The 26,278-nt window shown below is 40.5% G+C and overlaps 1 protein-coding gene across 1 annotated transcript in view; it reads left to right on the forward strand.

The window, feature by feature from the left end:
• The first annotated feature begins 527 nt into the window (after positions 1–527).
• Positions 528–26,278, forward strand: part of LOC135465658 (uncharacterized) — a 40,395-nt gene continuing 14,644 nt past the window's right edge. The window contains exons 1-6 of the mRNA XM_064742956.1: positions 528–543; positions 3,459–3,516; positions 6,617–6,997; positions 9,762–10,172; positions 19,005–19,037; positions 20,594–20,650. Of these exons, the coding sequence (XP_064599026.1) occupies positions 541–543; positions 3,459–3,516; positions 6,617–6,997; positions 9,762–10,172; positions 19,005–19,037; positions 20,594–20,650 (943 nt within the window). The 5' untranslated portion in view covers positions 528–540. The remainder of the gene's footprint in view (positions 544–3,458; positions 3,517–6,616; positions 6,998–9,761; positions 10,173–19,004; positions 19,038–20,593; positions 20,651–26,278) is intronic.

Consider the following 26,278-nt stretch of genomic DNA (forward strand, 5'->3'; position numbering starts at 1 on the left):
CATATGACGACGAAGGAATCCTTAGGGTGTATGTAATGTGCCTTCTTGTTTGAGGACGGATTTCCACCGCTCTTTTATATAGTGCTGCTTCACTGAGACGCCTTACCGAAGGCAAGTAAGGTGCCCCGCCCGAGCCATTACACTGATACGTTGTCAACCAGTCCTTACACTATCCCCTTCATGCTGAACGCCAAGTGACAAAGAAATAAGGCCACTGATATTACGAGCGTAGGATGAACATTGCTTAAGGCTTATCAGCAATATATTAAAGCTGAATCGATCAGCTCCAGTTGTTGAACAAGATGGAAATACTGATTTGGAAGATATTTACCTGTACGACAAACTTATTTGACGTAATACATCTAGGTAGAAATAAGTCCCCAAATTTTTATACTGATGTGACACTAACAGCCATCCATATTCATCAACCGACATAAAACACGTCTGAACACGTTTTTTATCCGTCACGGGTGGAGAGGTGCGGGACAGGGGGTACAGTTTTAGTGAGAAATAACATGTCACATTGTTACCCTCCTCATAATGGTAAGTTACAGCATGGAACGGGTGAAAGGTGTGTGACCGCATACCAAAATCCTAAATCGGTCTGTTTTATAAACGTCTGCAGCATATACTTTTTATTTAATATACTGATTCGACGCCCTGCTGAAAATTTAACAGTAAAGCGGAAGCTATGTTGCTTAATAACTCGGAGGTTATGTTGCCTAATAACGTGGAAGTTATGTTGCGTAATATACGTGAGAAACTTTAGGCCGTAGGAACCTGTAGCGCTGAATAAGTTTGTGCACTAAATGTTGTTGGGCTCTCCGTTACGTGAGCACCGGCCTGGCAAAAGGAGAGAAAACCCAACTTACATGAAAACTTACATGATTAGATTCACATGTATATCAAAACACCTTAAAGAATATCTCCAACGACTTTATTTTTACACGAAATGTTCCGTAGGCACAATATTTATGCTATCTTATCTTAGCGAATTTTATTTAGAAACTTCGATTAAAGTTATACCATCTGTTCATCTTGTCGACCGCGGAACCGTCTCGGGGTTACGTCATGCCGATAAGACCTGCCGTGATTATGTATTGACAAACTCTGTAAATCGTTGTCGAATCCATACATTAGGCCTACCCGGTGTGTGCTATTCAAGAATTACAGCATAGCGACTAGGTGATACGATCACCGAGTTTTTTGCTCACATATACCGACCACTGTAGATGAATCAAACACGCTCCCGTCTGGTCTGTCTGCCACGAAATGGGACATGGTTGTACCCGTGGAGAATGTGGCACGGTTTCGCAGTCCACAGTATATAACTTTTTATAACCAAGTTGACCAATACCGAGGATCCATACGGATTGTGAGTTGTGACGAGCTAGAAAAGTCTGCACGCACCAACGCACACACACACACGCGTGCTCACAGACACACACAATGTCTCCTTCATTGTCGACATTCTTAGCGTATACCTAACTGCCATGGTGCGGTGATGGCCTTAACCGGCTTCCATAGATTACACATCCCTGCACATAGTTTGTAACTAGTTTGTTCTGAGTGAAACATTGTATCCCTGTCCTGGCGACATTTATACTGTATAATTCTTGTGTGAACAGACAGTGGGTTCTGAGATATAAATCTGGTCGATGTATCAGCCTTGACCTGTAGACTTATTTAGAGTCTCCACGGAGGACTGTTGAGCTTAAAGCCAGCAGTGCGGAGATGTGACCTTGTAAAGGTAGGTACTGCACATATACTGGCGTATACATGGGCCGCAACAGCTGCGTCACATGGTAGTCAATATGTGTACACAGACCTATGATCTACTGTGAGCTACCCGCTACCAGCGGGTAGACTGCAGTCTAACATCACGCTATCTGCTGGATGTTAATGGCGGGTGGACAGCAGTCTAACACCACGATGTCTGCTGAGAGCTAATAGCGGGTGGATAGCAGTCTAACACCACGATGTCTGCTAGACGCTACTAGCAGGTGGACATCAATCTCACACCACCATGTCTGCTGACAGCTACTAGCGGGTGGACAACAGTCTAACAACACGTTGTCTGCGGACAGCTAGTAACGGCTGGACAGTCTTAGATCACAATGTCAACTGGCCGTTACTAACGGGCGGGAATCAGTCTGACATTATGATTGTATAACCAAATATCTGCATCTACTGATAAATATGGTGGATAAAATGTCGCGTTGTCAAGCTGTGAATCAATAGCCACGGATACATGTTGCGCTGTCGCCCCGTCCATCTGCGAACCACGGTTACATGTGGCGTTGTCGCCCCGTCAAGCTGTGAACCAATAGCCACGGATACATGTCGCGTTGTCGCTCTGTCAAGTCGTGAACCAATAGCCAAGGATACATGTCGCGTTGTCGCCCCGTCAAGCTGTGAGCCAATAACCACGGATACATGTCGCGTTGTCGCTCTGTCAAGTCGTGAACCAATAGCCACGGATGCACATAGTGCCCACAGTGGAGCTTCTGCATTCTAGTGTCAGCCAAGTGTAATAAAAACGTTTTGAGCAATCACACATGATATTTATTTCATTTCTTTTAAACATTTATTATTTTTGTCTTCGGACATCCCAACATTCGGCTTGCCACAGATATGCATCAAAGTATCCCACCAACGTTTGCCTTCCCACACATATGTACCAAAGTATTCCACCAACATTTGTCTTCCCATACATAGGCCCTATGTACCAAAAAGTATTCCACCAACATTTGTCTTCCCATACATAGGCCCTATGTACCAAAAAGTACCCCACCAACATTTGTCTTCCCATACATAGGCCCTATGTACCAAAAAGTATTCCACCAACATTTGTCTTCCCATACATAGGCCCTATGTACCAAAGCATCCCACCAACATTTGTTTTCCCATACATAGGCCCTATGCACCAAAGTATCTCACCAACATTTGTCTTCCCATACATAGGCCCTATGTACCAAAAAGTATTCCACCAACATTTGTCTTCCCATACATAGGCCCTATGCACCAAAGTATCCCACCAACATTTGTCTTCCCATACATACGCACTATGTACCAAAAAGTATTCCACCAACATTTGTCTTCCCATACATAGGCCCTATGCACCAAAGTATCCCACCAACATTTGTCTTCCCATACATAGGCCCTATGTACCAAAGTATCCCACCAGCATTTGTCTTCCCATACATAGATGCTATGTACCATAGTGCCCCACCAACATTTACACAGGCCTTATGCACCAAAGTATCTCACCAACAGGTCTTCCCATACATAAGCCCTATGTACCAAAAAGTACCCCACCAACATTTGTCTTCCCATACATAGGCCCTATGTACCAAAAAGTACCCCACCAACATTTGTCTTCCCATACATAGGCCCTATGCACCAAAGCATTCCACCAACATTCTGCCGATATACATGAATGACATTTTTTGTTCCAGATGTTTCCTTGGAATTTGTTCTCGCTGAGTTTGGTTGTTCGGTTTCTCACACTCACAGGTATAGTACAGAACTTTCATCACAAATTTGCTCGTCCTAATAGTCAGTTAAAATCCAAATAATCTGCTGCCTGCTCATAATCGTAGCTTTATCCCAGGCCCCGCTTGGTTTCCTCCCACGATAATGCTGGCCGCTTTCGTATGAGTGACGTATTCTTCAGTACGGCGTAAAACACCATTTAAGTAGTATATATACATTTTTTTAAAGAAAGAAATAAATCAATAAATGTCCTCATCAATTGTTTTGTGTGTTTCTAACACACCTAGCGATGCAAGCGAACTAAATGACGAACTATTCTGACAGCCACAAATTAAACATTCTCTTTCACTTGGCATTACACGTGGTTGTTTTTGTAACGGACCCCTTCAGTGAAACAGGTTTGTTTCTGTAACGTATCATTTCAGTCAGTATAATAGGTTTGTTTCTGGGTGGATTGATTTACTAATTTGACTTATATTTTGTCGAAGGCCAAGAAACCTGTGTGATCACTGGGTAAAAGGCAACCGATCGATGGAGTCACATATATCAAAATTGGGGACATTTTGGGGAAAACTATCATTTGGGGCAAATATATCCATGAAATAATTACATGTACATAAATCGAATATTCTATTACCCTTCGATTCCCTTTTATTATATAAAACGCACTGCTTGGCATTGTGCCAAGTGTACATTATCTAAGTCGTTAAATACCCCGATCACGAGACAGAACCGTTTGACTTCTGGACGGGTCTATTGTAGATCTATGGGTGGCTAGAGGTTGCTGTTTACACTGAATAAAGCAGACGACAAATATAAACAAAGAAACGAAATGTCTATTTTTTCTGTCGGAGCGAACGTTTATTTTAAAAGGGAAAAGTCTCAGATTACAGATAGTTTTCTTTAAACCGCGCCCTTCGCGGAGTGCGGAAGGCGCGGCCAAAAATGGACGCTGTCAGCCACCATAAGTCAGGGTAGTCTAACGGTAGTTTTACATTAAATCGATGTGGAAGAGTTTATATATTAGGTCGTAGGCGAAGCCAAATTTACATTTTATAAATTACCACATTTACATACAGTAAATTCAGAAGTAATTCACACCACTTCTTCTATTCTATCACAGTCCAGATTAAGTCTTATACCTTCTCCAGACCTTAACAGGTCAATTTCAGTTGATATAGATGATGAAAGTAACCATTATAAAGCCATTTTATGATATGCAGAGTTCAACATTAAAATTTTCAACCGTAAGACAGAGAAATGTTTTTGAAACTCGTTTAAAGGTCGGTAAAGGCAGATTACGCTAAAATCTACGTGCGCCATTACAAGCCGTCATTGCTACTCAAACAGACGTGTAGAAGTTATAAATTGTTTCAACTCTCTTTAGTTTAATATTTTTTTAAAAGTGATGTCAAAGCCAATTGCTCACTTGAGTTTCAGTCAATGTCGATTTAGATACCGGTATCATACCGGTTGAACTATCAGCAATAAAATGGAAACTAGAGTGGCGATATGTGATACAAGTTGGTGGGACTGCACAATATACGTGTTGGCAAGGGCCCAACTGTCCAGTGGGAAATGGCCAGTACACTTTTATTTGTGGTCATTTGTGGTGGCTAAAATAGAAAAAAAAAGTGGTGAAGCAGAGGAATCAATGTCCCAGCCTCACAAGTGAGGGCTCACTAGCTGACAATAGGCCCCACAAAACTCTGCCCTTTCACATACATGTAGCTGGAGAGAAGTTTTAGTTGTTTCTGGTGACTGAAAGTATGTGAAGCTTTGAGGAGATGTATATAATGATCACAGGGTAAGGCAGCTAGTCAGGTGAAAGAAAACTATTAGTATACCCCATTTTCAGTACTTTTCACCTGGGAGAGATATTAGAAAATGAAGTCTGGACATTCTGCTGTAACAAAATGTTCTCACCCTCTTTCACGTGATCATGTGTAAATGTTAGCTCTTAGATTGGTTGGTCGTGTTCACAGCCTAGTGTCCACGTTATTTCTGAAAGCAAAGCTCAGAAGAATAAAACATATCTCAGATCTATGAACATGTATACATTTTGTCTAAATAATCACAGCTATAAATTAAGTTGACGCAATTAATCATTTGAGCATACATATGTTTAAAAGACAACATATACAGCAAGAGGAATGCCTGTATAAAGAAGAATTGCTGGTTCATCAGCCAGAGCTATTCAACCCGTGAACGGCCTCCTGTATGCACAGACCAGGTCCTGCTTGTACAAAGCCTTAACGTTACGAACTCACAACCAGCAATGTAGGTACGAACCCATGGCCGTTACATGCTCATAACGTTAAGTGGGCTTCGTACAAGTGGGCGCACACCTATTGGGCAGGAATAGTTCATTCCTCTGTACAGTCATGTATCGCAGTGTGACAGTACATGTTGTGTAAATTTATCCCCGTGTAATTTATTTTAATATATAGGAAGATTGTTACCCTAATAATAAAATTCCTCAACCTATTCACATTTGAAAGGGCAACTTTCAGTGCGATTTATGCACATTTCTAATTTGACTTTGGAAACAATATTAGTTGGATTGGTCAGTTTCATGGCTTTACATAATGCCTTCTGAATAGCTTTAATAAACACCTTGTGAACGTGCCGGTTCAGGGGCAGTAGATCCAGGGTCAGTCCACTCCTGGGTCGGGTCACACTTTAGAAGAGGGTGTTGTAGCTTCGTTGCTTTGTATTCAGCGTTAAGGGGATAGTGCAACAAACTGGTTGACCTGTATCAGTAAAATGGCTTGGGCGGGGTGGCTTAATTGCCTTTGGTAAGGCGTCTCAGTGAAGCAACACCACATAAAAGAGTGGTGGAAATCTGTCCTGCACAATGAAGCATATTAAATGCATTCAAAAAATTAAGGACTCCTTTGTCGTCATATGAAAAAATTGTCAAGTACGGCGTCAAACCCTAAACACTCACTCACTCACTCACTCACTCACCTTGCAAACATGAGAAAAGGTGGCAGCTACAGTGTGTGTGTCATGTAGTGTGCTTTGCTCACTTTTCCACTTAGTTGTTTCTGTTTTGCTAATGCTGGATTTCTTATCATTTATAGTGTTGGATAATAATGCTAACATTGTTATGTTGCAGTGTCAGGTGTAGAAATATCCGTGTCCCCGACCAGCCTGAATGAGGGAAGCACTCTGACGATCACCTGTAGAGAACAGTCACTTTCACAAGAAGATTTTCTGTATAAACTAGGTCTACAGAAGGCCAATGATGCCGAGGGATACAACAACCTCCTTGAATATAGTCTAAACCTTGATTCAGGATACCTGCTTAAATGGGGAACTACTATCGGTGATATTCAGCAGCGGGCTAATGTTACCACGTCATTTGATGCTGGTGGGTTTTTTGAGCTGAGGATACATTCAGTCAGGTGTAGCGATCCGGCCTCATTCAGGTGTACCATGACATCAAGTGCCAGTGGGACGACTCTGTTTTCAAATGTACAGAATGTGTCTATACATGGTAAGGTTAGATGCTATGTATATACAGTAGTTGCTCCATACTTTGAACAGATGTTCATGTTTTGTATCTTTTTTTCAAATGACAACTGAGTACTGAACTCGAGTTTGTCTAGTCATTCTATCTTCATGAAAATTTTGACCCCACTATGATCTCAATGCAGCATGAGGACCAGGAGCCTCCCACCAATGGGAAGCTCAGCTCATGCTGGCTTCCTCTTTGGTTGTACCTGGGAAAGTCTGCCAGCAACCTGCGGATGGCTGTGGGTTCCTCCCTCCATAATGCTGAAGTGGTCATACAAGCTGAACATAACCTACCTGCTTTAGGGGCTGATATATAGCCCTATTCCCAATGGTCTTATTCCCAATTAGCAGCAACAAATGTACTAAATGGGGATTGATTTTACAAAATATACACATTTATTTTAGATATACGCACCTCTCTCTTACTGCTTGAACATTGGTTGTATTAAAGGTATAAGTAAAGGTTTGTGTTTGGTGTTGGTTGACTTAAATTTGGTTAACTCCACACTGCACAATGATCCAGGAGCCGCTCACCAATGTGGTCGCTGTAAGTTCATGTCCAGCTTGTGCTGGCTTTCTCTCCTGCTGTACGTAAGAAGGTCTTGCAGAAACTTGGGCATGGTCATAGGGTTCCCATGAGCTCTGCCAGTTTCCTCTCACCATTTTGTTGTATAAGAGAAATACTCTTGAGTGCAACGTGAAACACAAGTCAAATAAATAAAAAAATATGCATTCACAAGTTTTTATTGGTTGGTGACCTAAGTTATGTACCAGTTAACTGTATAATTCACATAAAAATCACACCTGCCTGATTTATGTCTGTTGTTTTTTTTTTTTCAAAATATTTGGTTTCACATTAAAATTTTCCCCATGGTAAGCCCACTGACCCTTTCCCCATATTCTGTGGGTTATGACCTGATAAGATATTCTTAGTTATGGCGTAAAATGCCAATCAAATAAATAATTAAATCAATGCAGCACGCAAATGTTAGATCATCCTCCTATCTATTTATCATGGGAGCCCTCCAATCTGATCTCTCTTTACATATGACATATACATGTGCCTGTAGTATGTGCAGAAAGACCAGATTGGAGCTACGTGTAGATAAGAGCTCCTGTGATTTTAGCATTGGTCATTGAATGACTATGAGAGGCCTTTGTGTAAGATTACATGAAATCCTATAGGGGGATGTTGGAGCTGTTGTGAAATTGATCTTCATAATGTTTTCATGGCCAAGCTCCTTATTACATTCTATCTATTTTAAGTATGTAAGTGAAGTGAGAAGTTATATTGTGCATACTCTCTGATAATTGATATGGTCAGATAGTCTTTTCCACAGAAATATGTTGTGTTGTTGCGAGTATTAGGATTCATCATTGCAAATTTTGAAAGTTTTATGTAGCAGTTGTGGCTTACTGGTGACACAATAGGCGATGGCTGTAACTGAGAACATTTTCACGAACTAAAGGTTTCATTTTACTGTAGAATTTTGCTCACAGTCAACTTTAGTCCTACCTTGAGGGACAGAGTGGCATTTAGATGTACAATAAGCTACTTCACTTTTCAAGTACCATACTGTTATTCAGCTGAAGTTAATCATTTTTCAAGTGACACATTTTACTTGATTCGTCCACCTTATAGTGCCATCTAAGCATTTTTTCAGATTTTTGATCAACTTTGGTTTTGGTATCAAAAGAATAATTTCAAGGCCTTTATATATGTTCTTGTGAAAGAGCATTTTTACGTGCCAAACTTTTCGGGAGATTGGCTCTGCAGGTGTTCAAAAATTTTATTGTTGATAGTGATAATAAGAGTGGAAAAAGGAAGAGAAAAAGCAATGAAAAAGTACATGTATAAGCTGGATTCGGAGACCTGAGATTGATGTGTTTGATGTATTTTATGGATAGTGCTGAACTTGTTGAAGACCAGTACAGATACATAATTGAGTGCATTTGTACTTAAGTACCGTATATTGATTTACATGTATATGTATACTCAAACAGTGAAAACGCATAATTGACATCAAAAATTGGAATTAAAAGATGCATCAGTTGACAAACCACAGAAGGATATTGCCCTGACCAGAACACATCTTTACCACCCATAAATGTTATGTTTGGCTCATTATCTTTATTTACCTAAATCATATAAATCATTCACCATGTATTATGTTATACGTTTTCAAGTTGTAACAGCATATACATGTATATCTATACCTTTTTTGTCCAGATCTGTGAAAAACGGCCATAAAGACGTCTTGTGACATTTTCAAGATGTAATTTTGCACGTTGAAGAAAGTGAAAGCAGCTCCATCACATATCAATATAATGGTGGATTTTTAAAATTCTAACGATTTCAAGAGGGTATTCCCAAGACGACCCATTCCGTAACATAGTCAAATACAGCTTTTTAATGAGGGAGTCCCATTTCCTGGGGTAAAATTAAGACATTGTTGAAATATAGGCTACATTGGGCTTAATATGACAATAACAAGAACATTGATTGAGGAATACACAGTGGCTTAATTTGAACCCCCACTATGGATCTGCATGTGACCTTGTTTACCTACAGGGTTAGACAGGGTTTAAACTTAATATATATGGGTTAATAGGTTTTGATCATGTGCCATTGTCTCTTTCTACACGTGTGACACACAGGTAGTTGTCACTGTAACATTGTGTTACAGTCCTTTGTACAGGAGTGACACAGGTTGCTATGACTGTAATGTTGTCTCTTTGTGCAGGTGTGACACAGAGTATACAGGTTACAGGTGCTCAGGACTGCAGTACATTCATCGATCCTGACTGTGCAATGTGTCAGAACTTTGATGATAAGTCTGGAATTCAACCCAAATACGCCAAGATGGGACAACCCTTAGAGCTGACCTGTTCTGGACAGCTGGCAACGCCACAGTCCCAGAACAAAGCTATCTGGTACAAGCAGAATGTGAATGACCAACAGAAAGTGATAATTACTGTGAACAAAACAGACTTGGTGTATGATCCTCCGGCTCCAAATGCCTGTACGGTTCGCGGAAGCTCCACTCTGACGTATTACCCTCAGATCACAGACCGTGAGCTGAGAATCAGCTGTGAAATCAGTTCTGGCAGCTCAGTTGATACAGTCAGTGATGAAATGTCCATCTGTGTTGAAGGTAAAATCTACAGATATTCTACAGATAAGCATACAAAAGTTGTAAGCATGTGAGATCTGATCACAAACTTTTAGTCTTGTTGGTAAGCTAGATGTTTTTAAACACGTTTCCTACATGTGTATTCCTAATGGGAGAGCGCAATGCTCCAGGGGTTAGAGACTCCTGTCTTTCGATCTCTAGTCCATCCCAGGTAGCGGTTTAAACCCTGCCTTGAAAAGTTCTTGGAAGACCACTTGCCTTTCCACCAATATGCCGTGCATATCCATTCAGCACATGAGGGAAAGTTTGACAATACCTTGCCAAAGTTTGTAGATTTACCCCGGGGTTTCCTTTACTCATTAAACCAAGTATTAAATCTTGTATTTTTCTAACTATATTACTCCGTGCCTGAATCTAGTAACGAACACTTACCGCCTAGCCACGAGTGTGTTTGGTCACACAGCTATAAAAATCAGATTTCACAGTCCAAATTTAGAATTTGTTATCATAGATATCCTCTTAAAATGTGTTTCAACAACATATATGCCATTCGCTTTTGCCTTAAGCTATCGTTCCTTTTTAAGGCCTAACTTTGCGAACTTCTCTTTCTACTCGTCATAAACGTTAACCTTATCAAGTGATGTTGTGATCAGCCCGGGTCGCACCACGGCTGCCAACAAACAGCTCTATATGGTACATATCAATCCATGTCGACTCAAACGTGAAATTGATAATATATACGCTAATCTTGCTTATTTTGACTTAATTACTATCAGAGGGAGCCTTTTGACAGATAGCGAAATTCTCCTTCCATGTTATTTCCCCATCTCTCCGTAATGGCTGAAGTTAAGCATTGGGCGGGATTTGCATAAACGTGTCTCTTTACATGTAGACATTGTATGGTTACAAATTGACGGAAATATTGATAGTGTATTAGGAGGTATATATCTCATTCCCCAAATTGGCCGGTTACCATATGGCAAGTAATTACAAATAGCACTGAAACTGTCTACGATCAAAATAGTAAACAAAATATAGTCCTTTAGACCCAATAATATGGAATAGTCACTTGCTAGTTTCCTATTATAGTCTCTGTTCAAACTTTTCAGCGATCACTACCAGGTTTATGCTAATTTTAGTTTATTTTACCAGAAAAAGACAAAATATAAACGACTGATATGGAACAATCTGGAAGCAAACTGGGGAAAGTACAGGAAGTTGTTAGGAACAAGTGGCTGGACCAGCCAAAATGAAGCATTTGATGTGGATGAATGGTGCTCTACAATTACAAAATATATCGTTGACTTCCCAACAAGATGGTTGTTATTAACTCCCGTGACAAACCCTGGAGTACCACCCAGGATGAGGATTCGTGAAAAGCTATTCAGACATGGCAGAAAAACTAATTTAGAAGTCGTTTATACTGCATACTGATAGCAACGAAAATACGTTACTAGTTTAATTAGGTAAGCTAAAGATAATTACAGACCCATATCTCTTTATGTTGTCCGAGCAAAATATTTGAAGGAGTTATTTTTGTCAAATTATACGATTTCTAAAGACTTCTGTGTCTAAGAAACAATGTGGTTTGATTCCAGATAAATGTACAGAACTTCTGGTGATGTATTTCGTTAGAGCGAAAGCACTTGGCGAAGGAAGATATACATTCTTTATGTTTTTTGACGTTTCAAAAGTTTCGACAGAGTCTTGTATGAAGGATTGTTAGCAAAAATATAACGCTTGGGATTGACGGTGGCGTTCTTGAATTGTTCAAAAGTTATTTAGCTAATAGAAGACAGAGATGAGTTGTAGGCGATCGTGAATCTGAGACGGCAAATGCTGGGGTACCACATGGTTCTGTTCTTAGACCTTATTATTTATATTAATATATAAATGACTTATCTTCCAGTATCGTAAATAACATTACGCTCTTTTCAGATGAGATTACCTTATATGTGGTCTCGATGAGATGTCTTCAAATTTTGGTCATAATGCATAGGTTGAATGAATACTGGTCATCCACATTTTTGGTAAATTTTAACCCAAAAGACGCAGACCACTTTTGGGTTAAAAAGTGACGCAGGACACTCCATGTCCTCAGTTGACTTTTTAAAGTGTAACTATCCAGTCATGTCTAATACATAAACATGTTGGGGTGCTTGAATGCTTGGGGTTTTAACGTCGTACTTAACAATTTTTCATATGACGATGAAGGAATCCTTAGGGTGCGCGTAATGTGCCTCCTTGTTACAGGACGGATTTTCAACTCTCTTTATCTTGTGCTGCATCACTGAGACGACTTACCAAAAACAAGTAAGCCGCCCGACCCCAGCCATTCTACTGATACGGGTCAACCAGTTGTTGCATTATCCGCTTAATGCTGAACGCCAAGCAAGGAAACTACAATTTCCTAGTTTAAAGTCTTAAAAGACTTCATAATGACCCGGACGCTGTGCTATCTGGACCGGTGGGTAAACATCTTGAAATTACTTTTAATACCCCAGGTTACAACCATACTGACAACTTCATTCATATAGCGAATAAAAATTATTTCCTCTTAGACGATTAAAATACATAATAAACAGGAAATCTTTGACTATTATGTTTTGTAAGACTTTGCCTCGGATTCGCACATGTAGTCTAGGACAACCTAACAGAACAGTATATCAACAGATAAACTGGAAAGAAAATTAAAATAAATGCATACGAATAATTATTGGTTTAACTGTCAGTACTTCTACCAAATTGCTACACAAAGAATCTGGACTACTTCCTCTTTATAAGCGAAGACGTCCGTTGTTTGGTGTATCCAGACCAGCAGCCGGAAACCCGTGTTCTGTAAGATCATCAGATCATATTACACCCAGAACAGCAGCCCGAAATCCGTATTCCGTAAGATCATCAGATCATATTTCATCCAGAACAGCAGCCGGAAACGCGTATTCTGTAAAATCATCAGATCATATTCCTTCCAGAACAGCAGCCCGAAACCCGTGTTCTGTAAGATCATCAGATCATATTCCTTCCAGAACAGCAGCCGGAAACCCGTATTCTGTAAGATCATCAGATCGTATTCCTTCCAGAACAGCAGCCCGAAACCCCGTGTTCTGTAAGGTCATCAGATCATATTCTTCCTAGAACAACATCCCGAAACCCGTATTCTGTAAGATCATCAGATCATATTACACCCAGAACAGCAGCCCGAAACCCGTATTCTGTAAGATAATCAGATCATATTCTTCCTAGAACAACAGCCCGAAACCCGTGTTCTGTAAAATCATCAGATCATATTCCACCCAGAACAGTAGCCCAAAACCCGTATTCTGTAAGATCATCAGATCATATTACACCCAGAACAGCAGCCCGAAACCCGTATGCTGTAAGATAATCAGATCATATTCTTCCTAGAACAACAGCCCGAAACCCGTGTTCTGTAAGATCATCAGATCATATTTCACCCAGAACAGCAGCCCGAAACACGTATTCTTTAAGATCATCAGAGTATATTCCTCCCAGAACAGCAGCACGAAACCCGTATTCTGTAAGATCATCACATCATATTCCACCCAGACCAGCAGCCCGAAACCCGTATTCTGTAAGATCATCAGATCATATTACACCCAGAACAGCAGCCCGAAACCCGTGTTCTGTCAGATCATCAGATCATATTCCACCTAGAATAGCAGCCCAAAACCCGTAATCTGTAAGATCATCACATCATATTACACCCAGAACAGCAGCCCAAAACCCGTATTCTGTAAGATTATCAGATCATATTCTTCCCAGAACAGCAGCCCGAAACCCGTATTCTGTAAGATCATCAGATCATATTCCATCCAGAACAGCAGCCCGAAACCCGTGTTCTGTAAGATTATCAGATCATATTCTTCCCAGAACAGCAGCCCGAAACCCGTATTCTGTAAGATCATCAGATCATATTCCATCCAGAACAGCAGCCCGAAACCCGTGTTCTGTAAGATCATCAGATGATATTTCACCCAGAACAGAAGCCCGAAACCCGTATTCTGTAAGATCATCACATCATATTACACCCAGACCAGCAGCCCGAAACCCGTATTCTGTAAAATCATCAGATCATATTACACCCAGAACAGCAGCCCGAAACCCGTGTTCAGTAAGATCATGAGGTCATATTCCACCCAGAATAGCAGCCCAAAATCCGTATTCTGTCAGATCATCAGATCATATTACACCCAGAACAGCAGCCCGAAACCCGTATTCTGTAAGATTATCAGATCATATTCTTCCTAGAACAGCAGCCCGAAACCCGTATTCTGTAAAATCATCAGATCATATTACACCCAGACCAGCAGCCCAAAACCCGTATTCTGTAAGATCATGAGGTCATATTCCACCCAGAATAGCAGCCCAAAATCCGTATTCTGGCAGATCATCAGATCATATTACACCCAGAACAGCAGCCCGAAACCCGTATTTTGTAAGATTATCAGATCATATTCTTCCTAGAACAGCAGCCCGAAACCCGTATTCTGTAAAATCATCAGATCATATTACACCCAGACCAGCAGCCCGAAACCCTTATGCTGTAAGATCATCAGATCATATTCCACCCAGAACAATAGCCCGAAAGCCGTGTTCTGTTACATCAGCAGATCATATTCCAACCTGAACAGTAATCCGAAACCCGTATTCTGTAAGATCATCAGATCATATTACACCCAGATCAGCAGCCCAAAACCCGCATTCTGTAAGATCATCAGATCATATTCCGCCCAGAACAGTAGCCCGAAAACCGTGTTCTGTAAGAGCACCAAATCAACTCACCCCATTGTATTGTAGAACAGAACATTCCAAAAAAACCGTTTTTACCTGCTTGGATTAATCACCAGAATACGTGACCCGAATGTATCAAAGCGCTGTCATCGACTGAAGAATTTAAGGCAAAGCTCAATATGTCAAGTTTATCGAAAATACCATGCTGGTTATTAGTAAGAAGCAGATCATGCAATATTTTGTCAGCTAGACTTAGAAGCGGATGTAGTAGTTTAAATGAAGACCTGTTTAACACCCACTTGACGGACAGAGCGCACTGTAAGTGCGGACATGTTAGAATCGACAGAACACTATATAATTTGCTGTTATTTCTATAAAGAACAACGTGATAATACAAAACAGTATTAGACAGTCAGGACGTATAGGAGAGATCATTGCTTTTGTACTTCTCTAGGGTGATGGGAGTCTAACCAAATCTTTAAACTACCATCACAGACTATCTATGCCAATTTATCAGTGACACTAAACAGTTCATGTAATTCTTTATGTATTCAGGTATGTAAATAGTATATATATATACATAGATAAATACTACAAGGGTGTATGTTTATGTGTGCTTGTAGTGGTATATAAATACAAGCAGATGTGTTTATGTATGGGTAACGTGACAATTGGACGATCTAGATAAAGACAAACACGACGAAGTCTGTTGACCAGCTCAAAACTATCCTGTGATAGCAGTTGTAGACTCTCAAAAACTAGAACTGTGTTTACGTTATATCATAGTTCTCCCTCTGACATGTCCAAACGTTTAAGTGGTCTTCTCACACGGTAGCACACAACCACCGTTTAGAACCTGGTAGAGACGACTTGCGCATGGGGTCACCTGGTAATAATACTGTAAGGTCGTCAATACAGTCTTTGTTGTAATATTCTTGGTGTTTCTCCTTGCCACTGTTTAAGCAGCGTTTGACTTCAGAGAGGTCGTATGACACAGGATACAAAAATTCTTTTGCGCTTGGCAATTTGTTTCTCGGCCTATGGGGCATGGGAATCTGTGCCCGGGAAAGTCCACAACTTTCTAGTGGGGTTGTTAGATAATACGGATACGTACATTGTACACATTTATTTATTTATTTATTTGATTGGTGTTTTACGCCGTACTCAAGAATATTTCACTTATACGACGGCGGCCAGCATTATGGTGGGAGGAAACCGGGCAGAGCCCGGGGGTAACCCACGACCACCAGATGGTTGCTGGCAGACCTTCCCACGTACGCATTGTACACATGAAGTAGTCAGCGGCAGTGTGTTACCATACGGACAAGTGCATTGTATAAAGGAAGTAGAATGCATTCAGCGGGCCTGCATTACCATACGGATACGTACATTTTATACAGGAAGTAGTCAGCGGCTGTGCATTACCGTACGGATAAATGCATTGTTTACAGGAAATGGTCAGGGACCATGCATTACCGTACGGATCTATACCTATTTTCTATACAGGAAGTAGTCAGCGGCTATGCATTACCTTACGGATACGTACACTGTATATAGAAAGTAGACAGCGGTCGTGTATTACCATACGGATACATACACTGTATATAGAAAATAGTCAGCGGACGTGTATCACCATACGGACAAGTACATTGTAAACATGAAGTAGTCAGCTGCCGTGCATTACCGGACATATACATACATAGTAGACAGGAAGTAATCAGCTGTACATCTGTATACGTATATTCTATGAAGGAAGTAGTCAGGGGTCGTGCATTACCGTACGGATACATGAATTGTATACAGGAAGTAGTCGGCGTCTGTGCACTACCGTACGGATACCTACATTGTATAAAGGTAGTAGTCAGCGGCCGTGCATTAACGTACGGATATATACATTGTCTACAGTATATAATGTGCATTATCGTACGAATGCGTGTCACCGACAGTGCATCACGGTACGTATATATACGTATATTCTATGCAGGAAGTAGTCAGGGGTCGTGCATTACCGTACGGATACATGAATTGTATACAGGAAGTAGTCGGCGTCTGTGCGCTACCGTACGGATACGCACGTTGTATACAGCTAGTAGTCAGCGGCCGTGCATTGCAGTACGGATATATACGTATATTCTACACAGGAAGTAGTCAGCGGTCGTGTATTACCGTACGGATACCTAGATTGTGTACAAGAAGTAGTCAGCGGCCGTGCATTACAGTACGGATACCGAGATAGTATACATAAAGTACACAGCGGTCGTGCATTACCGTATGGGTACCTACATTGTATACAGAAAATAGTCACCAGCTGTGTATTATTGTACGAATACGCGCATAGTATGCAGGAAATTGACAGTGGCCGTGCATTACCGTACGGATTTTTTTTTTTTTTTTTTTTTTTTTGATTGGTGTTTTACGCCGTACTCAAGAATATTTCACTTATACGACGGCGGCCAGCATTATGGTGGGTGGAAACCGGGCACAGCCCGGGGGAAACCCACGACCATCCGCAGGTTGCTGGCAGACCTTCCCACGTACGGCCGGAGAGGAAGCCAGCATGAGCTGGACTTGAACTCACAGCGACCGCATTGGTGAGAGGCTCCTGGGTCATTACGCTGCGCTAGCGCGCTAACCGACTGAGCCACGGAGGCCCCTACCGTACGGATATATACTTATATTCTATACAGGATGTAGTCGGGGGTCGTGTATTACCGTACGGATAAGCACATTGCATACACCAAGTAATAAGCGGCCGTGCATTACCATACGGATACGTGTATTATATACCGGAAGTGGTCAGTGGCCGTGCATTACCGTACGGATATATACTTATATTCTATACAGGATGTAGTCGGCGGTCGTGTATTACCGCACTACGGTCAGTTGAAATGGGGCAAAGCTCTGGTGAAACCCACGCAGCTTTCTGACACAGAAATTTCGACGTACAAAAGAGGAAGCCAGCAAGAGCTTTAAGTCTGATATAAACTGTGGCAACATGCAACTGATTGGCAAAGGCTCTCCCGGTCTGTGATTAACAGATCCCTTCCCTAGCCCCAATAGAAAAACAAAACTACACATATTCATGGAAGGTAAATATCTTGAATGAACATATAATACTGCTTTGACAGCGCTATAAGTACTGACGACAGCTTTTATTACCAAAGCCTCGAACACTCCGTGTCTGTGGCTGGTTATGAACAAAGCAAAAGCAAGAATGATTGCCTGACCCAAATGTACATGAATACTGAGCCTGTTGAGTTAGTAATTGTTGATTAGCTCTTCAGACATGCCTGGAAGAACAATAAAATTAACATTACTCGTCGGTCAATGAAAGGAAATGTGTACAAAATAGTAAACCAAAGGTGGCGATTTAAAGGAAAGAAACAAGATATGTTTATTATTATAATAGTGCTCATGATCTCTGAATAAATAGGGCAAAGTACTCCAGCCAGTATGATCCCAGGGAAAACACATGTAGAGTATCACGGAGGGGGACAACACTACATATATATATATGATGTAGGTGAAAATGAATTATTCTCGATTATTGTTCTTTTCTTTTCGAGGTTTGATCTCTGTACCTGCAATGGTCACCCCCAGGGACGGTGAGTATTAGTGCATTTGTGGGTAGATTTCCTCTTATCTCCCTATTGTCTCCCCAGTAAATAGTTCAGTTGTATCTATATTAAATCAAGAAAACGATTGATGGAAAGTCATTATAATAAAAATAATTAATGCTTCCTTTCAGTTTATTTCCATTTGAAGAGTCTTTTACATTCTTATCCTTCATTCTTAAGGCTCTTGACATGTTATGTGATTCATTGCACATATTAACTGTAGAATTAAAACAGAAAATAACAAAAGTGTTTATCTGATTCTTATGCAAGAAATTTCTAATGGGATCTGTAAATCTCTCTGGAATAAAAATGTATCAGAAAATTGTCACCAGTCAGATGTCTTCAAAATAAACACTTTTTAGTCGTTAGCTAACCTCTATGATTATAGTAGCTAATGGAAGCGGGCATTGGACCAGATGTATCTCCGCTGTAGCGCAAATCCAACAAACAACTTGTTTTTGTCTGTTTTCTTTCTTTCAAGATGTGACATTCAGACCAACCCCTTCTGGGCCAGGTGAGTATTATACATGTGTAGTTGTGAGTGGATTCCTTAGTCGTTATCGTTTCTCAAATAGTTAGTTTACCTACAAGGTACTGTACATGTATGTGTTTTTCGTAACCTTGCACTGTTAACTACATTTGGTATCTGTGTTGTATATAATGATCTTAGGGCTCAAACAGCGAGGAGAAAAGTTAGTCACGTGATAACCCACTTTAACACATTCACTCACTATGTCTAGACCATGAGTAATGATCTCTAGAGTTACCGTGTAGCCGTCTGTAAAAATCACGGCTATAAATATCAGATTTCACAGTCCAAATTTAGAATTTGTTATCATAGATATCCTCTTAAAATGTGTTTCAACAACATATATGCCATTCACTTTTGCCTTAAGCTATCGTTCCTATTTAAGGCCTAACTTTGCGAACTTCTCTTTCTACTCGTCATAAACGTTAACCTTATCAAGTGATGTTGTGATCAGCCCGGGTCGCACCACGGCTGCCAACAAACAGCTCTATATGGTACATATCAATCTATGTGGACTCAAACATGAAATTGATAATATATACGCTAATCTTGCTTATGTTGACTTAATTACTATCAGAGGGAGCCTTTTGACAGATAGCGAAATTATCCTTCCATGTTATTTCCCCATCTCTCCGTAATGGCTGAAGTTAAGCATTGGGCGGGATATGTATAAACGTGTCTCGTTACATGTAGACATTGTATGGTTACAAATTGACGGAAATATTGATACTGTATTAGGAGGTATATATCTCATTCCCCAAATTGGCCGGTTACCATATGGCAAGTAATTACAAATAGCACTGAAACTGTCTACGATCAAAATGGTAAACAAAATATAGTTATTATGAGAGATCTGAACGAGGACCTTTTAAAGCCAACAAATCACTATCTCAAAGACATGCTAGCATATATGCAAGTTTTGGGATGACATAACTACTACCACACCCCAATCGTCCAGCAAAAGTCTTTTAGACCCAATAATATGCAATAGTCACTTGCTAGTTTCCTATTATAGTGTCTGTTCAAACTTTTCCAGCGATCACTACCAGGTTTATGCTAATTTTAGATCATTTTACCAGAAAAAGACAAAATATAAACGACTGATATGGAGCAACCTGGAAGCAAACTGGGGAAAGTACAGGATGTTGTTAGGAACATGTGACTGGACCAGACAAAATGAAGCATTTGATGTGGATGAATGGTGCTCTACAATTACAAAATATATCATTGACTCTGCGAAAAATTCATTTCCCAACAAGATGGTTGTTATTAACTCCCGTGACAAACCCTGGAGTACCACCCAGGATGAGGATTCGTGAAAAGCTATTCAGACATAGCAGAAAAACTAATTTAGAAGTCGTTTATACTGCATACTGATAGCAACGAAAATACGTTACTAGTTTAATTAGGTAAGGTAAAGATAATTACAGACACATATCTCTTTATGTTGTCCGAGCAAAATATTTGAAGGAGTTATTTTTGTCAAATTATACGATTTCTAAAGGCTTCTGTATCTAAGAAACAATGTGGTTTGATTCCAGATAAATGTACAGAACTTCTGTATATGTATTTCGTCGGAGCGAAAGCACTTGGCGAAGGTAGGGATACATTCTTTATATTTTTTGACATTTCAAAAGTTTCTACAGAGTCTGGTATGAAGGATTGCTAGCAAAGATAAAAAGTTTTGGGGTTGACGGTGGCCTTCATGATGCTGAACACTATGTGAGGAAGTACAACTTTCTCCTTTAAAGTCTTCACGACTTCTTAGTGACTCGACCCAGAACTGACCATGAGTCTGGCGCTCCCAAAGCGGACGCTCTAACAACTGTGCTATCGGGCGCCGATGGAGTTACTTTTTATGCCTTGGTTACCTGGGAACAACCACACCGACCAGTTCATTCATACAGCCTATAAAAATCATCTCCTCTTGGAGGATTAAAATACATAGTAAACAGGAAATCTTTGACGATTATGTACAGTAGTTTTATAAGACCATGCCTCGAATGCGCAGATGTCGTCTGGGAAAACTTCAACGAACATAAGATAAACAGATAAACAGACTGAAAAAAGTCCAAAATAAATCCATTCGAATAATTACTGGTTTAACTATTTGTACTTCTACCAGTTTGCTACACAAAAAATCTGGACTACTTCCTCTTTATAAGCAAGGATGCATCCATCCGTTTGGTGTACCTTCATCGTGTTATTCACAGCCAAGAAATTTACACTTAATCAGATCGTGTTCCCCAGACCAGCAGTCCGAAACCCGTATTCTGTGAGATCATCAGATCATATTCCACCCAGACCAGCACCCCGAAACCCGTATTTTGTAAGATCATCAAATCATATTACACCCAGAACAGCATTCCGAAACCCGGATTCTGTAAGAGCACCAAATCAACTAGCCCCGATGTGTTATAGAACAGTAAATTTCAAAATAACGTTCTTACCTGCTACCAATTTTGAGCAGAATACCTGACCTGAATGTATCAAGGCGCTGTCATCGACTGAAGAATTTAAGGCAAAACTAAATAACATCTTCAGTTTATCGAAAATACCATGCTGGCACTTAGTGAGAAGCAGATCATGCAATATTTTGTCAGCTAGATTTAGAAGCGGATGTAGTAGTTTACATGAGGACCTGTTTAACACCCACTTGACGGACAGACCGGACTGTAAGTGCGGACATGTTAGAATCGACAGAACACTATATAATTTGCTGTTATTTATATAAGGAACAACGTGATATATTACACAACAATATTAGACAGTCAGGACATATAGGAGAGATCATTGCTTTTGTACTTCTCTATGGTGAGTCTAACCAAATCTTTAAACTACCATCACAGAATATTTATGCCAATTTATCAGTGACACTAAACAGGTCATGTAATTCTTTATGTATTCAGGTATGTAAATAGTATATATATATATATATATATATATATATATATATATATATATATATATATATATATATATATATATATATATATATATATATATATATATATATATATATACATAGATAAATACTATAAGGGTGTATGCTTATGTGTGCTTGTAGAGGTATGTAAATACACGCAGATGTGTTTATGTATGGATAACGTGATAATTGGACGATCTAAATAAAGACAAACACGACGAAGTCTGTTGACCATCTCGCCGCTTGAGCTATGCATTTACTACCGTAAAGCAATGTTAACAGTGCCATGAATGTCGTGATTGACATGAAGTGTACCGGTACATATTACAGCTCCATGTTTTAACAAAGAACAATGTGTAGTAATAAACTATTAATGGTAAGCTACGTTCCACGAAATAAAGTCTCTTGGCAGTGTCTCTTGAGGAAAAACAAAATATAATACTTCAACAGAAAATAATCTCTGCACCAAGGAAACGATCCTCTGATGGCAGTATTAGACTCTCAAGAACTAGAACTGTGTTTACGTTATATTATAGCTCTCAGTCTGACATGTCCTTACGTTTGTGTGGTCATCTGACACGACAAGCTCTGGTAATCACAACTAGTGCGGTACAGAACTGAGTTTTAATAGTGATTTTACGTCCTGGACTATCACTGCCTGTTGTACTGGGATGTTTTAAGGATGACATCGGCGGAGGCTGAGATGCATGGTGCTTGCTGAGTTAAAGGGTAATCACACCTGGCAAGTACAGTGTGTTATGACGGCTCTTTGGGGATTTGTTCTCAAGGCTCATGGCGATGGGCCGTGTATGTCGACAAGTGAAGATGAAGTCTGTTTCTGCGGTATTTCTTACCACGTCTCTCCATAACATGCGAACGAGGATTGCTATGGAGATGAAGAACAGAAGCACACAGCCACCGTTTAGAACCTGGTAGAGACGACTTGCGCATGGGGTCACCTGGTAATAATACTGTAAGGTCGTCAATACAGTCTTTGTTGTAATATTCTTGGTGTTTCTCCTTGCCACTGTTTAAGCAGCGTTTGACTTCAGAGAGGTTGTATGACACAGGATACAACATTCCTTTTCCCGGCCTATGGGGCGTGGTAATCTGTGCTGGGGAAAGTCCACAACTTTCTAGCGGGGTTGTTAGATAATACGGATGTGTACATTGTACACATGAAGTAGTCAGCGGCAGTGCGTTACCGTGCTCAACACAAACGTCTGTATTAAAAATTGGAGACCATTATTAGTTATTAATGTTTGGGAGTTCCACAGGTACCACCGTTCTAAGACCCTTAAACACCATGCCATCAAAGACAGACAACTCGTCCCTAATGTCCCAATACTGTCGCATAGACTGCAGGATTTTTGGTCTAGTGTCTGGCCAACCTTTCAAGATCGTATAATTTAGTTCATTCACTGGGCTAACAGTGGGCAGTTAAATGGTACGGCTGGAGACGCAGCATCATTGGCTACAGTCTGAAGTCATGAGGCAGACCAAAGCCGTTTAGAGAAGATCGCCTGCAAAAGCTTGTGATCACTATCCACTATTACTGGCTTTCCAAAGATGTAATGATGGAACTTCTTGCATGAGTGCTCAATAGCGAGAGTCTTTTTTTCTATCTGCGCATATCTTTTGTCTTTGTCTGTCTGTGCACGAGATGTGTATACGATGGGGCGGCCATCTTGGAGCAGAATTCCACCTACGGCGTAGCTACTGGCATCACGCTGCATTGTTACCTTTTTATTTGTGTTATGCTTGGACTAAACTGGTGGACTGCTGCACAAATCTTTCAACTTGTAAAGGCTGGTTTGATATGCACCACTCCAGTAGACGTTAACATTCATCTTAATTACTACAGTGGAGCGTCAACTTCACTGAGATTTGGAATGAACTTGCTGAGATATTGTACCATTCCAAGAAATCGGCGGATTTTTCTTTTGACTTTGACACAGGCATTTCTCGCAAGGCACGCGCTTTTGAGGGTTTGAGGCCCTGTTTGGTAACAAAGTGAACAGCATAGCTCACAGCAGGTAGCTTCACTTGATGTTTATCAAACTTAATACCCAGATTGTACTCGGTAGCACAGTCTACAACGACTTTGAAGATTCTGTCATGATCTTCATCGTCCACCCCTCCAAAGAGGATGCTCCATCAGTGCTCTTTCATCCGAGATACCTTCAAGCTGTTGTCCATAATTCACTAGAAGCGTTCTGGCGCCGACTTAATACCAAACGGGAGTCAGAGCCACATATATCTACATATGAGGCTATTAAATGTTGTCAGCAAACTAGGCTCATAGTCCATCTTGATTTGTAAGAAGCCAGATTTGGAGTCTAATACAGAGAAAACATTTGCGTTTGGAAATGATGAAACTATCTCTTCTATGACCTGAACTCCTTCATCTTTTCAATTATCTTACCAGTCAGTGCTTTAGGCTGACACCTTGGACCATATACTACCGGGTGGAAAGAAGGGTCAGTTTTGAGGGAATAAGTTCCAGGTAGAGTAGCTGGGGTTAGTTTCAGCTTTGGATACCTGTCTATTTCATCTGTGATATTATGTACACGCTCAATCAGGCCTAAGTCACTACTAGCCTGTCCAAACAACAACGGTTGCCGGTTTATATGTACTCCGTAGTACTGAACTTCTACACTCTTATCTTTGTAGCATGTGGGAAGTGTGACACGCCCTTCTACTTTTATGGGTGGCGTGTATGCGACTGAAACTTCCTGTCTGCTGGTAGAACAGATTGTTGAATGATCATGGACTTGAACAAGCTGTATTGTATGAGTGATTGGGCAACAGCTGTATCTATCTGCCTTCGTCAGTGTTTGTGAGCCAGCGTGTATTTTTTCCCTCCAGTCTGTAATAATACTGTCAGACACAATCTTTATTAAGTGAGTGAAATCTTCACCTAAAGAACTAACCTCTTGCACGACATTCGTGCGTGTTTTATTGCGACATTTTTTTTTCTGAAAAACTTGGAACTTTTCTGAAATGGTTCCTTTCATTACAAAAACTACATCTGTTTCCTCTAGCAGGACACTTTCTTTCATAGCCACAGGTGGAGCACATTTTCATAGGGTTTGTCTGTTTCCCTCTCTGTCATCACCCTGTTTCTTCTGGCAACCTTTTTAGACCTGTGTTGGTCACTCGCTATACTAGACACAGCATTAACACTTGGATCTACATCAAAAGCCATCATTTTGAGACTGTCTTGGGAGGTTTAATAGCTCTGGCCTATGTTAACAGCAAGGTCAAGCGTCAAGCCATCACCTATTTCCAGACATCTCTCATCCACAGCAGTATTACATGTGCCAGTAACAATGGCGTCAGGTGACATACTCTCAGAATCATTATGGCCAGAGTCTTTCACGAGCAATCTCAGGTGAGAGACAAACTGTCAAACTTTTCTACCTGTTTTTGGCGACGTCTCTGGAAGTTCACAGTTGCTCGGAATGTGAGGGGTTTCTCTTCACTGAGGAACCGGTGTTACTAGCAGAGTCAGTCACATTTAAAGCCTTGGGAACGTGTCACAAAGCCATTTCGACCTTCGATCTAAATTCGTAACCCAAATTAAACTCTTTGATGTCTTTCAAATCTATGAAAATTTTACCTATAGTTGTAGGCCATTTAGTTTAGATAAAAGATTCTGTGAAAGAGAAATGCTTCGACCGTTACTTCCAGACAGCACATGGATAGGTTAATATTACCAACGCCTGGGAAATTCTATGGTCGCTTCGGTGCCCTAATGGTTAGAACGTCCGCCTCGAAGTTGGAAGACCTGGGATCAAATCCGTGTCGGGTCATACCAAAGTCTTTAAAAATTGTACCAGTTGCTGCATCTCTCGGCGCTCAGTCCTGAGAGGTTAGAGCAAGGAAACAGGACTGGTTGGTCCAGTGTCAGTATAATGTGGCTGGGTGGGTGTCATATCTGGGGTCTTCGGCATGATACTTCAGTGGCGGCAGCACTCACGGTCGTCATATGACTGAACAGTTCTTAAGTACGACGTTAAACTCCAAGCATTCATTAATTTATTCGAAAATCTAATGTCTGAAACTGGTATTGAAGTAAGTAACATATGTACACGGATAGTGAGATTGTCCTGTAGGGAGTTGTTGATGAGGTCGTCCACATAATTAGTCTCAATGTTCGGGCAATGCCAGAAAATGTAAAAAAAATTATGCATTTTTGAAAATAAATCATCTTTTAAGTCACTGTACTCATTGTCTCTAAATGAATAGGACACAAAGCACTCCAGCCGATATGATGCTGGGCATACACATGTAAAGT

Source organism: Liolophura sinensis, chromosome 1, assembly GCF_032854445.1.
Source record: "Liolophura sinensis isolate JHLJ2023 chromosome 1, CUHK_Ljap_v2, whole genome shotgun sequence".
Taxonomy (NCBI): Eukaryota; Metazoa; Mollusca; class Polyplacophora; order Chitonida; family Chitonidae; genus Liolophura; species Liolophura sinensis.